Here is a 14798-nt window from a genome sequence, read left to right as displayed (position 1 = left end):
CGACCCGCGCGGCCTTCTGGGAGCCAGGCCGGGCCGGCGCCGGCGCGCTGACGTCACGGCCTGCGGCCGCCCCCCCGGAGCCTGTGCGGCCCCAGTGCGCCGGCGCGGAGTAAGTTTGGGCCGAGAGGTGTGGTTCCCCCGCCGCGGGCCCCGGGAGAGCGCGCCGTGGCCCCGTTGTGACCGGCGCAGAGACACGGGCGTGACAGTGAGCACTCTGCGTTTTTATTTCACTACCGGCGCCTTCCGTCCCCGGGAGAGGCGGGAAAGGGAGGTCCAGGTTCAGGCGCTGAAGCCCAGGGGAGCAGAGGAGGGGTCGTCCTGCTTCACAGGGCCGTCTCGGCTGAACATGTAGAGGAGCAGGTCTACCACCCGGTTACTGTAGCCATATTCGTTGTCGTACCTGGGGCGGGAGGAGGCGGGTCAGGGGATCTGTCCCGAGCACTCCTGCTCTCTCCGCTCACCCCCCAATCTCTCGGACTCCTCTACCCCTTACCAGGAAATGAGCTTCACGAAGTTGTCGTTCAGAGCGATGCCGGCTTTGGCATCGAAGATGGACGAGTGGGTATTGCTCACAAAGTCCGTGGAGACAACCTGGACGTTCAAATTTCAAGATTAAGTGTGGATCGCCGAGCAAGGACCTCCAGGAGCCCAGGCTCCGACTCTTAGGCACACTGGCCATCCATTCATCTACAATATTTGGTGGAGCCCTGCTGTGTCCGGGTTCAGGGGACGTATGAGGAAGGCACACCGGGGTTTGCCTCCTGGAGGTGGCCAAAGGGCTGAGGCCAAACGCCCTTATGCTGCACCAGCATCACGTCTGGTAATGATGCAGGCACTCAGACACAGGGACATCCTCTCTTAGGGGAGGTGGTGAGGCTGGGTATGGATGTTGAGGAGGATCTGGTCAACCTTGGGCCTCCTGTGGTGTTAAGGCCATAGAGGAAGGTGTTGGGGGGAGGGGGGAGCTGTGATCTGATTTGCTTAAAATGAGATCCTGGTGGCTATGTGAGTGGACCTGTAGGAACTAAAGCACAGAGGCAGCACCAAAGGTGGGTGTACAGAGATGGCATGACTGGGAGCAAAGGGATGGTGACACCCTTTCTTCCCAGGGAGGGCACCTGGCCATGGCCTGTCCCAAGTAAGTGTTGAAAAATGGGAGCCATTGTCTTGTTCACTAAGCAGGTACTGAGCACCTGCTGTGTGCCAGGCCCCGGGAAGATGGCTGGAGCCACGGAGGTGAAAAGAGAGTCCCAAAGTCGGTGCTTTCTTGTGCTAGCAGTGCCAGTTGTGACTATGAAATGAAATTTCAGGTAAGAGAAAGGGCCAGAAAGAGAATATCTTATTGGGACAGAAGTTGAAGTAGAGACTCGGAGGTGGGGGCAGACTATGTGGCCACCTGGAAGAAAAGCTATTCAGACCACAGGAACAGCAAGTACAAAGACCCTGAGGCAGGGAGATCAGACCTTCCCAGCCCTGCAGTCCCTATCTTGATTCATGGTGAGCAGCTCTTTGGCAAGTGGAAAATCCCATTTCCTCCTCAGAGGGCTCCTCCCCGGGGTCCGCTTCCTCAGCCCCTACCTCATCCTCGGTGTAGGCAAGGATGCCAGCCAAGGGCCCCTTGGCTGCTGCTTTTATGGCATCCTTGATGGCCTGGTACGAGGTAGGCTGGGCCAGGCGGCAGGTCAGGTCCACAACAGATACGTCTGGGGTTGGCACCCGGAACGCCATTCCCGTCAGCTTCCTGGAGAATCCCACATTAGGGGTGGGAGTCAGAACCCAAGGACTTCTCTGTCTATCCCTCATTGTGTCTGCTTTCCCTCTATAGACACCTCAGGGGGCCATCATACCCTTTGAGGGCTGGGATGACTTTGCCCACGGCCTTGGCAGCCCCTGTGGAGGCTGGGATGATGTTCTGGTGGGCGCCCCGTCCATCTCTCCAGGCCTTCTTCGACGGCCCATCCACTGTCTTCTGGGTGGCAGTGTAGGAGTGAATTGTGGTCTTGGAGAGGAAGAAAACTGAGGTGAGGCCTTCTTCCTCCTTAGCTCCCATGCCTCTTTTTCCCAGGCCTGAGGTGGTAACCCAGGGGTGGGGAGTGGCGGGGGGCACCACCACAGGCCGCAGGAGGGCTGCGTGCAGGCCAGGGGCCAGCCTTGTCTGCAAGCTGCAGCATTCAGAGACTTCACCACTCAGCTCCTCCTCCCCACACCAGTCTCCCCCTGCTAACACCACACACGTAGCAAGGCCTGGGAGGAAGGCGGAGCCTTCCTGCCGTCCCTCCCGCCTAGGCCCCTCTCCAACTCACCATCAGCCCTTCCACGATCCCAAATCGCTCATGGATGACCTTGGCAAGGGGGGCCAGGCAGTTGGTGGTGCAGGATGCATTGCTAAAACGGCCCAGGGATGCAAGGCACCGGGAGGTGAGTTGCAGAGCCAGCCCTACCCCCTCACCTCTTGGTTTATGCACACAGGCCTGGTTTTGTGAAAGTCAGGATGGGGATGGGAGGGGTCACTGGTGGTGCCTTCAGGCTGCAGGAGGCACCCAGAGATGGGGCCAGAGAGGCTGCCCAAGCATGTTCTCCAGGAGTCGTGCCCTTCTAAGTCTCAGGGCAATGTTAACATGATGGCCTTTAAGGCTTTGGGAAGGGAGATGTGAAAGCAGCAGCAGGGGGCTATCGGGAGTAGGGGTGAAGAGGCTGAGGCTGGGTGCCACTCACACACTTCAGAATGTTGCTTCCCGTTACCTGACAATTTTCATGGAGCCAGGGTTATAGCTGGTCTCATTTACCCCCATGACAAACATGGGTGCGTCCGGTGAGGGTGCGCAGATTACCACGCGCGCGGCACCTGCCTCTATGTGATTCTGGAGAAGGAGCACAGGTGTCAGGAGGTGCTTCAAGTGTCACCCCCACCCAGCCAGCCAGCCCCAGGCATCTGTCTCCCACTTACCGAAGCTTCCTCTAAGGACAGGTACACACCCGTGGACTCCACCACAAAGGGGCTCCCAACAGTCTTCCAGGGGATGTCTCTGGGCTGCTTGCTGTGGAGGGTGGCAGCCCAGGAGTCAATCTGTCCCTGCATGGCCTTGCCTTCACAGTCATGGCCTTCACTGTTCAAAAGGCTGCCCAGATGCCTTCCGGCCTGGCCTGCAACCGTCTCGTCCCCCGACCCCATACCTAGCTGTCTTTATGGATTCCGCCCCTCTGGTCTTGCCTTTCATCACTAACCCCACCTTTCGGGCCTCTTGTCTTGACTCTGCCACACCTGCTGTGCCTGGATCCAAGCTGCCACCTTCCTGACTTCAGCCTCAACGCCCCCCGGCCCCCCCACAGGAGGACCATCCATGACTGCTCCCAGCCAGGCCAGGCCCATTCTAACATGCTGGCCAGAACGTGGGCCCCCGGGAGGGTGTGGCCTGCCCTGCTACTTCTGGTCTGCAGCCCTGCAATCTCCCCCAGCCCTCCTCGTCCCCCTTGTCCCGCACCAGGAGCCCGGTGCGAGAGCTGGGCAAGTCTCTGAAGACACACTGCATCCCTGAGAGCGGATCCCAGGGGAGCACTGAACCCTGAGGTGGCCCTGGGGCCCGCAGTGATAGGTAGTTTACATTAGAAAGTAAAGGAGATTCTGGTTTCATGTTTCAGAAGCTCACATTTCCACTCGATAGCCAATGTTTGTATTTGAAACATCAAACATCTAGTGTTTGCTGTTTTCTACTTTAGCCAACAGGCGATAAATGAATAAACGGTGTACTGGTTTTTTCCCTTCATGGGGTTTTATCACAACAGTGGTATTCTTTGGTGATTATTTGTTAGCATCTGTCTTTTCTCTAGACCACTCTGCCACTGAGCCTGCACCCTCCAGAGGTGGTGGTGGGGGGGGAATGTTAAACATTCGGCACACCTGCCATGTGCCCGTGTTCTCAGTGCTCTGCCTGTATTGAACTTCTTTAACCCCGGAGACCTGAGGAGTAAGTACTGTTCTGGGCATTTTCAGAGGAGTCGGCACCCGGGCAGAGGGGAGGAGAGTAGGAGGCAGAGCTGGCTGGCTGGGCAGGCGGGCTGGCCCTGGAGGCACTGTGAGAACAAACGACCGAAGAGCCAAATGAACGAGCTGCTTCCCATCTCTCTGGACCACCACACGTGGTTCTCTCCTGTCATCTGTTTCTGTCAGGGCGCACTCTCCATCATCTGGCCCAACTAGCTCGTCTCTGCTGCCCCCCTTTTCCTGCCTTCCACGTTGTGGTGGAGGGGGGAGCACCTCATATTCCTCTGCCATTGCTGAATTGGCATCCCTGGAGACCCCAGCCCCATTTCTAGGCTGTCACAGGCCCTGCCTTTTGCCCAGAGGGCTGTTTCGAGGATTCCGTTCATTCTTCAAGGAAGTACAGAGTCTCCCCAGAGCCAGGGTCTGTGTCTGTTTCCAAAGCTGTAATGGTGACGCAAAGCAAGGGCCCTTCCTGCGAGAAGGCTATGGCTTTGTGGGCAAGCACCCTTCCCAGTGTCCCCACACACCTGTTACTTCCGGCTGTACTCCCCACTACTGCTGCGGTGGGTATGAGCATCATCCACAGCAGATACTGTAGGAAACAGGCTAGGACAAGGTCAGTCTCTTGCCCAAGGTCACCCCAGCTAGGAAGGGGTGAAGTGGGGGTAAAGCACACAAGCAGCATGGGAAGGCAGCACCAGAGTGCTGGGCACACACCGAGGAGGGGGCAGCTGCATGGGGATGGGGAAGGCAGGGAGCGTGCCCCAGGTGGCAGGAGTGCCAGGTTGAGCAAGGAAGGGACGCAGGATGTCTGAGCAGTGACTGCTCTGCTGGAATTGTGCTTGGGGGTTACCATTTCAAACTTGGCTCAGGCAGCTTATACTAGGGGGCCTCTGCAACCTCACCTCCACCCACAGTCCTGTGTGCACCCAGCCCTCCTGCCCCACGTCCATAAACACCCAGGAGCTGGGCGTGGCTGTGGCTGCGTGGGCGGGGAGGCCGCCTAGAGCAGCAGCAGGGCCGACCATGGCTGCTAATTTACATTAGAAAGATTAAGTACGGTTGTGGTTTCCCATTTTATAAATTTTTAAATTTTTTGCTATCTTGAAAGTTTGTATTTGAAAGCATATTAAATATCTAACATTATTGCTTTTGATTTGCAGATTCTAAACCTATCTTTCAGTGGCAGGAGGGGCACTGATGTCAGCACGAACCATGTGAAACGGGTACTAAGGAGTCAGCATTGCCCAGGTGTAAGAGGTGCTCGTTTGGGGTCCCAAGTGGTGGAGGGTCAGCTTGGTTGGGAGGACTTGGAAAGGCAGCGGGGAGCGAACAGGGTTCAGAACCCCATCAGGAGCTGCGATTTTTATCCATAGGGGGACGGGGAGCCATTGGAGGATTTAAGTAGGGGAGTCACCAAGTTCAGGTGATGTTTTTAAAAGGCCTCTGTGGCTGCTGTGTCGGAACCGAGTGGAAGTGGTTGGCTAGGCAGTGGTGCCAATTCCCAGCAAGGGAGATGAGTAGGTGTGGGGGTTGAAGGAGAATCAGAATTGAGTGTTAAACATATCGAGTTGCTATGCCTGGGAGAAAACGTGTAAATGCGTGCTATTTAGAGTGTGTCACCCTTCTCGGTAAGTGTTTTTACACTATGTTAGGGGTCAGGGACTTCTCAGACCCCTCGAACCCCATACCCTGAGGCACATGCACACACTATTTGGGGGGTGCCGGGCCCCACACAAGGGGCCAGAATCCCATGTAGTCATCTCCGCAGCTCCTGCATTCATATGCCGCAGGCATGCATCACACAGCTCCCCTTACCACTGGAAGACGGTGATCTCCTGGTTGTCTATGACCAGCTGTCCGTTCCTCAACTCCACAGTCCCCTTGTACCGGCCATGGGTGGAGTCGTATTTAAACATGTACACCTGCGGGAGACAGGACGGCTCCCGGTCTTGAGTGGCAAGGGTGGAGCGGGCATCCCAAGGGTGTTCCTACCCCAGTGAAGGAGCCACATGGCATCTGGGAGCCTTCCATGGAGCTCTCCTGGCCCCGGTCCTCCCCGCTCTGGTCCCGCCCTGCCCAGGTCTCCCGTAGGCCTGCTGCTCACCATATACTCTGGGTCAATGAATGGGTCATTCACTGCCACCACCTTAACACCCTTCTGCACGCAGGCACGTAGCACCAGGCGACCGATGCGTCCGAATCTGTCCAGAGACAAAGGTTGTGGGGCTGTTCTCAGAATCCTTGCCAGCAGGCACAAGAGGGGATGGGGGAGAGGGGGATTGATGACAGGAGGTGCACTCTACGGGACTGGGTGAGACTCAGTCTGGGTAAAGAGGGCAAAGTGCAGCCACTGTCCTCTCTTGCCCAGATGTCCTCTTCAGCCTCTTAACTGCTTCTGCTTCCTCTACCCATCCAGCCCATCCCCCTATCCCTAATCTTGTAGCTGGATGGATCTTGTAGGACTTAGGTCGAATTTATGCCTCTTGGCTGGAAAACTTCCATGGCCCTTAATCAGTAAGACCAGATCTGGACTGCTTGCTGTGGACTGCCAGGCCCCTACCAGGTTTCCCCCTCCCTCCCTCCTTTTCTCCCTTGCTTGCCTCCCCCCATACCAGTGTTTTCCACACACTGACTTCCTGCCTGTTCTTAGCACTCTGAGCTGCCCCCACCTCAGAACTGGCTACCTCTGCACTCTCCAGCCTTGCTGCACCCAACTTCCAGACTGTTCATGACATGCAGCACTGAACTGTCGAGTTCCTGGTCCCACCAGAATGTGAGCCCTCTGAGGAAAGATCCCTGTACCTTCTCCCTGTATTTGCTCAGATGGGCAGAATGAAAGCACTGATGGGGAGAAATGCGGAGATGCCCCAGGCAGCAACTAGAGGAAAGACTGGGCCCTATGCCTTCAGGAACGGCGTGGGTCAGGCCTGACTCACCCGTTGATGCCCACAGTCAGCTTCCGGACCAAAGGAACCTTCTTAGGGGGAGGAGGTGGCGCTTCCTCCTTGACTGGCTCAGGCTCAGGCTCTGGCTCAGGCTGGGGCTCAATCTTGGGCTCAGGTGGGGGTGGTGGTCTGGTCACTGTTGGGGACGGTGAGGGCAATGAGCTGCACCGCCATGGTGGGAGAGAATGAACCCTTTTTGCCACCCAGCACCTGTTGCTGATTCCAGGCCCCTAGTGGCCAACCATCTAGCCTACTGTTTCCCCAAACCACCTGATCCACGGAATGATCAGGAGGGGGGCTTGTTTTAAAATACCAGTGCCTGGGGGCACCTGGGTGGCTCAGTTGGTTAAGTGTCAGACTTTTGGTTTCAGCTCAGGTCATGATCTTACGCTTTGTGTTTTGAGCCGTGCGTCACTATCAGTACAGAGCCTGCTTGGATTCTCTCTCTCCCTCTCTCTCACTGCCTCTCCCCTACTCATGTGCATGCATTCTCTCTCTCTGAAAATAAGTTAAAAAAAAAAAAAAGATACCCATGCCAGGGCCTCTCCCCTGGGGATTCTCAGTGTGCATGCGTTTTTAACAATCACTTGGGGTGAATATTGCCTGTACTTCAGTTTCCACCTCTGTAAAATGAAGATAATAGCACACTTCTCAGAGGGTCACTGTGCTTGAATATGGTGACACATGTGATGCTTATGATGGAGCCTAGGAGACAGTCCACAGACATTCACATTTTTAAAGATTATTTCCCAAACTTGTCCTATAATTGCACCAGCCCTGTGATCCCTAAGCTGTTCTGATGTTAAGAACCCCAGGGTAGGCCTCTTCCTAGGGAAATCCCACTCAGTAGGTCTACACTGAAGCCGAGGACTCCTGATTCTAAAGGCTCTCCAGGGGATTCTTATCCTCAGGGTATCAGGAAATACAAGTGCATCAAAACATGAAGCAAACGGAAGCCCATCCGGCTTTCGCCTCCAGATGTCCGCGCCCGCGCTCCTGTGCTGCGTTTGAAAACCTGTGTTTGGAGGCATGCTGGCCGGGCTGCAGATAAGGGCTTGAGGAGAGGAGGGGAGACACAGAGGCAGCAATCAGGGGGCCTGGCTAGCAGAGGGTTTCTAGCTGGGAATCGGGCTCAGTCGCCTGCCAGCTGTGTGGTCTTGGCCTGTTTCGTGGTGTCACATCTGGACCTTCTACCTGGGGGCTGCTGTGAAGACTCTGATCTCAAGGCCCAGGAGGCGCTGACCTCAATAGAGGGAGGAAGTTGTTACTAAGAGTACTTGTGAGGAAAGGAAGAGAGAAGAGGTTGGAGAGGGGCTGGAGGAGGAAGGTGGGGGGTGTTCTTGGTGCCAGACTCAAAGAAAGGCACCTGGGACGCTGTGGGGCTGGGAGCCATGGGCCAGCTGGCCTATGAGCCTCCCTGACCTCTGCGGGCTGCCCGAGTCTGGACTGTGGGTTTCCAGGGGGCAACGCCAGTTCATAAAGATATTAGTGTTTATCAGTGGCCGAGGTTTTGATGACTTAGGATGTTTGCATCCTAAGGGTTCTGCTTCTGCCATCACGAAAGAGGGAAATTTGTCCATCTGGGTTAAGAGTGGGAATCTGACACCACTGGGCGGCCTTTCAGAAGGAAACTCCGGTGGCTCTCCTCTCCCACCTTCCCTCCAGGTTTCCTCTCTCTTCCCCTTCATTCCAGGGGTGGGGTGCATGGGCTGGAGGGGAGCTCCTGGTCTAAGAAGAAAGAGCCTGAAGGAGCTCCAGGGATGAAGCATCACCTGGTGGGTGAAACAAGGGCAGCAGGCGCGTGCTCTCCTAATTAAGATGACGTTCCCATTTCCTGGGTGCTGCCATGGGCTAGGTGCTGTGCTGAGCTCTCGCCTACACCTGCTCACTGAATGCTATGAGGCATGAGCAATAAGTCCGCCTCACAGAGGGGAAACAGAGGCCTGAGGTCACAGGGCGAGTGCGAAGCAGGAGGGAGGCAGAGGGCGGCAGAGGACTTACCTGGTGCAGCTTCTTGGGGGTTCCTCCCTCCGCCCACGACCCGGGTGCTCCGTCCCCCCCTCCCCGGGCACGGTTAGTGCGGAGGTAGCCGGGGATGCGGGTTGCCCCCCTCACCCCGCCCCCGGACAGATGTGGGTTCATCTGGCCCCAGTGTGGGGTGTGCACCTACGGCTGGGTGGGTAGGGCCAGCTGCCCGACGGCTTCCAACAGGGGGCAGAGAGTCCCAACTCTACGTATGATTCTGGCGCTGAGAGACCACGGCTTGCACTTCCCTTTGGTGGCCGCCCTGAGTGGCTGTAGGCGGCCCAAGGAGGACAAAGCCCACCACGCCCCAGGCGGCCCTTTAGCGCTGGGTGACAGGGTCGTCCATCCCACGTGAAACCCAGCTGGCCGCGGTTCTTCAGCAACCTGCGGCCGGTCTCAGAAATGCGCCCTCCTAGACGCGGCTCCGGCCCGCGTCCGGGCCCCTGCTTGCATCCTTCCACCCAGCGCTGGCGGCGCCCAGCCCAAAGCGGGCCGCTACCTGGCCCGCCACCATCGCCGTAGAAACCACTGGGCCAGCAGCGCAGGGCGTAGGGACGGAGGGAAGCGGCTCCGCGGCGGAAGACCTGCACCCCGCCTCCTGCCCCCTCCCCCGTGGACACGGGGCGGCGGGCAGGCGCGCCGCAGGGGGCTCGGGGCTGCGGGGCTCCTCCCCGCCCTTCCTCCGCCCTTCCTCCCGGTCCCCGTTCCCCGGGGTCGTCGCCTCCCTCACCCGGGCATGGCTGTCGCAGTAGCTGGACAACGGTGACATTGGTGAGGACGATGTCGCGTTTCGACATGGCCTAAGGTTTCATGGCCTAGGGGTCCCGGACACCCGGCGGGATGTTAACGGTGGTGCGGGGCGCCCAAGCTACTGGGGCCGGAGCTTCTCGCCTTGCCGTCACAGTGCCCGGTGACGTCACAGGACGCGGCGCGAAGCTGTGAGGTCCGCCTGCGTGCCCCGCAGCCCCTAGGCAGCCAGCGGCATCTCGAATAGAATCCAGCTTTTTAAACGAGTCCTCAAAGCCCTTGTTTCTTTCTCGGGCACAACGGCTCTGCGCTGCTCCTGGACCCTCCTCTGGATAGTTAGCTGCCCTGGCTGGCCTTTTTTTCTTGGAGAGCAGGCTGCACCCTTGCTCGGCTGCGTCCTGGTTTCCCTCTGGTGCCACCCTTTAAGAGAGGCCCCTAATGCCCCAACTGAATTCTCTCCTGCCTCAGTCACTACCAGCCATCGCCCTCATCCCCTCAGCCCTCCTATCTCCCAGGAAGCCTTGTCCCACTTCCCTTGCTGGGTTAGATGTTCCAATGTGCAAAACTCCATCATTACACTTACTACGTTTTTATTTTTCTCACAGCAAATCTCTCTTTCTCAAAATCATCTGGTTTATTCATTTTCTTGCCAATTGTCTCTGCCCGTAGACTCTTGGAGGGCAGGATGCTCGTCTGCCTGCACTTTTATGTCCCACTGACTAGAGGAAGGTTTGGCACCTCCAGTGCTCACTCCGTAAATACCAGAGAGAATGCAGAAATCTTGCCTCCTCACGTTTCCTCGGACTCCCGGTCTTAAGTTGAAGCAACCTCCAAGTCCGATCCTCTCACAGCATCCCATTCTTCTTGTGCCATGATCTAGTTCTTCATTTACGTGCTCGGTTTGTCCCCTGTCATTCACCACGGGGCCTCCACCACCTAGAAATGTGCCTTGCACAAAGCAGCTCCTGGGACAGAACAGATGGACAGATGGCTCCTTTCCTCTAAAGCACTGGGGGGGGGTGGGGGCTTGCTCGCACATCTGTGACTCACAGGCAGGCACCTTCACCTGCAGGGCTAGCTGACACATGGCCGTGACCAAGACTCAGGGGGTGTGGGGGTTTGGGTCAAGAAGGAGTCACCATCCCAGAGAGAGGTGTGGGAGCCAGAAGGGGCAGAATGACATGAGAATCTTTCCCTTCCCCAAGCCTTCATGGGAGCCCTGTTTGCCAAGTACCTGCCAAGGGATGGGGTGAGGGTGAGGCTCTCCTGCTTGGATGGTCCAGGGAGGTGGAACTAAAATAAATTGGGTATACAGATGGGGAAATTTCAGTGACCCAAGACCACAGTACAGGTATTAACTAAACAAGAGGGGGACAAACTTAACATGTATGATGGGGGCGATGGGGGCTTTGGAAGATCACCCAAATAAAACCAGGACGGAAGAGGGGACACTTGTGTACAACTTTACAACAGATGTGAAAAGCTAGATGCAATTAAAATTTATCTTAGAAAATATAAAGGATTGGGGTGCCTAGGTGTCTCAGTTGGTTGAGCGTCCGACTTCAGCGTAGGTCGTGATCTCACAGTTCACCAGTTCAAGCCCTGCGTGTCTATGCTGACAGCTCAGAGCCTGGAGCCTTCTTCTGATTCTGTGTCTCCCTCTCTCTCTGCCTCTCCCCAGCTCACACTCTATCTGTCTGTCTCTCTCTCAAAAATAAATAAACATTAAGAAAATATAAAGGATCAACACTGGCACAAAAAGGAATGGCAAATCTGAGCTGGCCAATAACAAGAAAACACAGCGTTAAGATCTGTCCCCTCAAAGGCTGATACAGATGCAGATGACTGTATGGGCAAGATCTGCTAAGGCAGGGAGGGGTGGCTGGCTGGCTCAGTTGGTTGGGTGTCAGACTTCAGCTCAGGTCATGACTTCGTAGTTTATGAGTTTGAGCCCCATGTAGGGCTCTCTGCTGACAGCTCAGAGCCTGGAACCTGCTTTGGATTCTGTGTCTCCCTTTCTCTCTGCCCCTCCCCCACTCGCATTGTTTCTCTCAAAAATAAATAAACATTAAAAATTTAAGAATAATAAAGAAAAAAGACCTGCCAAAGCGTCAGGAACAAGTGTTCGGCAGCCCGTAGGAATGGTTGCGAATCCTAACCAGAGCGGAGGAGGGGTGGGGAGCAGCTCCGGTGCGGGGAGGCTCTGGGCGGGCCATGGGCTCCGGGGGGGCCCTGTGTGTGCTTCTGCCGCACACTCCCCAGGAGTGTTTGCGGGAGTGTTTGCTGTGATGCCGGCCCACAGAAACCTCTCTGGCTTGCTCTAGAAAAGTAGCAGGGCATATGACCAGAGGCAGCAGGGGACGGCAAAGAAAGGACGACTCCAGGCCAATCTCTTATGGTAACAGATGCCAAAGTCCTGAATCAAGTAGTGGCGAATGGGAATGCGTCCGAGAAGCCCTGGGGCTGACAGGAGATGGTGGGATGGGCAGAGAGAGGGGAGGAAGGAGAAGACAGAGTGCATTTCAAAAGGAGAAACCCCACCTCTCAATCTCAGGGCGGATTAGGATTCTGAAGCTCACCACCCACCCCTCTCCACCCTGCAATCTCCTGGCACGGGAAACTACCTCATTTAGGCACCGGACAAGGACCAAGGAGCCACACCTGAGGTTGCCCAGGGATTTGGCTTCGCCCCTGGAGCGTGAAACTGGGAAACAGATTTAATGAGCTCAGGATTGGAGACGTGGTACGGTTAGTCACCCTCTACAGGCAGTGCCTAGAAATGGCAGAAGCCCTGGGTCTCTGGGCGTGTGCGTCCTGGACCCGGGATGGAACTGCAGGTCCTCCAAGGGAAGTTGGCCTTGTCACCCTCGTTTGAGCAAAGCCTGAAAACACATGCAGATTCTCGCCACACCTGGGCACCCACGCACATAACTCTGCCACCCCCGCTCACTCACACCCTGTGCATTCCTTCCTGCGAGCCTTCCCACCAAGAATCCCACTCCCACCCCCTCTCTGTCTCTCCCTTTGGCATTAAAACCCAAATATCTTTCCCCTCTGCGCTCAGCTTACCCACACACTGGTTCTCGTTCTTCTGGTCTTTGCCTGCCTCTAAATGAGCCTTAGATAGCAATGCTGCCACAGTCCTAGCAGCCATCACCTGCCCTTCCTTCTGGTGGCCTTCGTCGTGCCCAGGCTGGCCTCCCGGCCATTGCCCCTCCAACCCCTGCCACCATGTCAATACTTGGGGCTTTAAGTTGGGACCTAGGAGGCCCCAGGGGGAGGAGGGAAGGAAGGATGAGCCCTTGGCCGCCAGCCCAGGTTCCTGCTGACAGTCTCCTGCTGCCCCGGGTCTTCGGCCCCTCCCCGAGGCCGCCTCAACCGGCTTTTCAGGAGACACTGCGTCCTGTCCCAGCTCATGGCAATCAGTCCTCTGCCCTTGCCCAAGGCCTGGAAGCAGGAGACCAAGGTTCTGCTATGAGAATGTGTCCTGGCTCCAAAATCTGTAACCCTTCCCAAGGGGCCGATGCTGCTCTCCAGCACCCTCTGAGACTGGGGGTGAGGCTTGCCCTCTCGTAGTGCGCATACCATGTGCACTTACATCACACAGTTTTGGGGAGTGCTTTTTTTAATCCATCCATTTGTTCAATCTAGAGATATTAAGTGAACCCCAGACAATGTTCTAAAAATTGGGGATGTAGCAAAAGCCCTGTCGTCTGGAAGTTTAAAATCTGATAGGTGATGCAGACAATATAAAAGATAATTTTGGATCGTGGTAAGTGCTTATAAAAACAAAGGATGATATCACCAATATAACTGAGGGACAGAAGGGAAAGTGTTTTTTTCCTTTTTTTGAGAAGGTGACAGTGGCACCAAGAGCAGAGTAAGGAAGAACCCACCATGTGAGGATCTGAGTTCAAATTCCAGGCAGAGAAGACATCAAGTGCAAGGACCGTGAGGCAGGAAGGAGCCTGGTGTGTCTGAGGACCAGGGAGAAGACCCAGGGGGTTGGGACATGGTAGGTGTAGGAGTGGGGTGTCTACAGGAATGGTAAGAGCAAGGTCTGATGACTCCTTCAGCTCCCCAAGAGTGCTCTTCTTCTCCTGACTGTACCTCCCATCTTCCATCTCCTCAGAGGAGTGAAGAACCAGGCCTGGGTCCTGAGGACAGGGTGCTGGAAGGTTGGGTAGGGAGAGAGGAGGCCTGGACAGTGGGTGAGGAATGAAAAGAGGGGGTGTTTGGAAGGGAGGCCATCTGGGCTTTGGGGCGGAGGGCTCGAAATGGGCAAGAAGCAAGGATGCCACGTGAGTGTTCTCCATTCATGACTCACCCTCTCTTCCTCCTCCTCTTTATTGCTCAACTCAGAGCTCCCTGGGAAATACTTCCCTGACTGGGGACCAAGTCAGTGTCTCACAGGCATAATTGAGTCATGAGGGGTGGAGAAGAGGGAGGGAAGTAGAGGATAAATAGCAGCTTTGCTTCCCTGGCTCCTCTCTGCATCCTCCCCACCCTACCAACAACATGCACCTTGCCAGTTTGCTCAGCTCCTGCTCCCTCCTACTGCTCGTGGGAGCCCTTCCTGGATGGGCGGCCAATGATGACCCCATTGAGAAGGTCATTGAAGGAATCAACCGAGGGCTGAGCAATGCAGAGAGAGAGGTGGGCAAGGCCCTGGAAGGCATCAATAATGGAATCACTCACGCTGGAAGGGAAGTGGAGAAAGTTTTTAATGGACTTAGCCACATGGGGAGCCAGGCTGGCAAGGAGCTGGACAAGGGCATCCAAGGGCTCAACAACGGCTTGGACAAGGTAGCCCATGGGATCAACAATGGCATTGGACAAGGAGGGAAGGAAGCAGAGAAGTTTGTCCATGGGGTCAACAACGCTGTTGGACAGGTTGGGAAGGAGGCAGACAAAGTGATTCAGGGGGTCCATCATGGGGTCAACCAGGCGGGAAGCGAGGTGGGGAGATTTGGCCAGGGGGTCCACCACGGGGTGAGCCAGGCCGGGAAGGAGGCAGAGAAGTTTGGTCAGGGGGTCCACCACGGGGTGAGCCAGGCCGGGAAGGAGGCAGAGAAGCTTGGTCAGGGGGTCCACCA

The 14798-nt window shown here is 56.2% G+C and overlaps 3 protein-coding genes and 1 long non-coding RNA gene across 7 annotated transcripts in view; 2 read left to right on the top strand and 2 right to left on the bottom strand.

Annotated features, from left to right (window-relative positions):
- TMEM147 (transmembrane protein 147) overlaps positions 1-22 on the bottom strand; it is a 1878-nt gene extending 1856 nt beyond the window's left edge. The window contains exon 1 of the mRNA XM_029926024.1: positions 5-22. The gene's annotated coding sequence lies outside the window, so the exon portion shown is untranslated. The remainder of the gene's footprint in view (positions 1-4) is intronic.
- Positions 23-95: 73 nt separating this feature from the next.
- Positions 96-3780, top strand: LOC115280867. Of its 2 annotated transcripts, XR_003903975.1 has the most exons (3): positions 96-1310; positions 1826-2021; positions 3283-3780. It is a non-coding gene; the product is annotated as an uncharacterized LOC115280867 (long non-coding RNA). The 2 variants fall into 2 exon arrangements; XR_003903974.1 differs by having other exon boundaries at positions 96-2021.
- Positions 201-9851, bottom strand: GAPDHS (glyceraldehyde-3-phosphate dehydrogenase, spermatogenic). Of its 2 annotated transcripts, XM_029925962.1 has the most exons (11): positions 9686-9851; positions 6922-7066; positions 6090-6186; positions 5801-5907; positions 2948-3038; positions 2743-2861; positions 2304-2385; positions 1848-1999; positions 1579-1741; positions 494-591; positions 201-400 (listed from the first exon to the last, which is right to left on the bottom strand). In XM_029925962.1, exons 1-11 carry the CDS (start codon positions 9750-9752, stop codon positions 280-282), a joined length of 1242 nt encoding a protein of 413 aa, XP_029781822.1. In that variant the 5' UTR covers positions 9753-9851; the 3' UTR covers positions 201-279. The 2 variants fall into 2 exon arrangements, with proteins under 2 accessions (XP_029781822.1, XP_029781823.1); XM_029925963.1 differs by lacking the exon at positions 6922-7066 and having other exon boundaries at positions 9686-9791.
- Positions 9852-14166: 4315 nt separating this feature from the next.
- SBSN (suprabasin) overlaps positions 14167-14798 on the top strand; it is a 3674-nt gene continuing 3042 nt past the window's right edge. The window contains exon 1 of one of the 2 annotated variants that reach the window (XM_029925965.1): positions 14167-14508. In XM_029925965.1, the coding sequence (XP_029781825.1) occupies positions 14221-14508 (288 nt within the window). In that variant the 5' untranslated portion in view covers positions 14167-14220. Of the gene's footprint in view, positions 14758-14798 lie in introns of both variants that reach the window. The other variant, XM_029925964.1, reaches the window with a different exon arrangement.

Source organism: Suricata suricatta, chromosome 16, assembly GCF_006229205.1.
Source record: "Suricata suricatta isolate VVHF042 chromosome 16, meerkat_22Aug2017_6uvM2_HiC, whole genome shotgun sequence".
Taxonomy (NCBI): Eukaryota; Metazoa; Chordata; class Mammalia; order Carnivora; family Herpestidae; genus Suricata; species Suricata suricatta.
The sequence above is the reverse complement of the archived record's forward strand: the minus strand, read 5'-3'. Positions and strand labels throughout refer to the sequence as shown.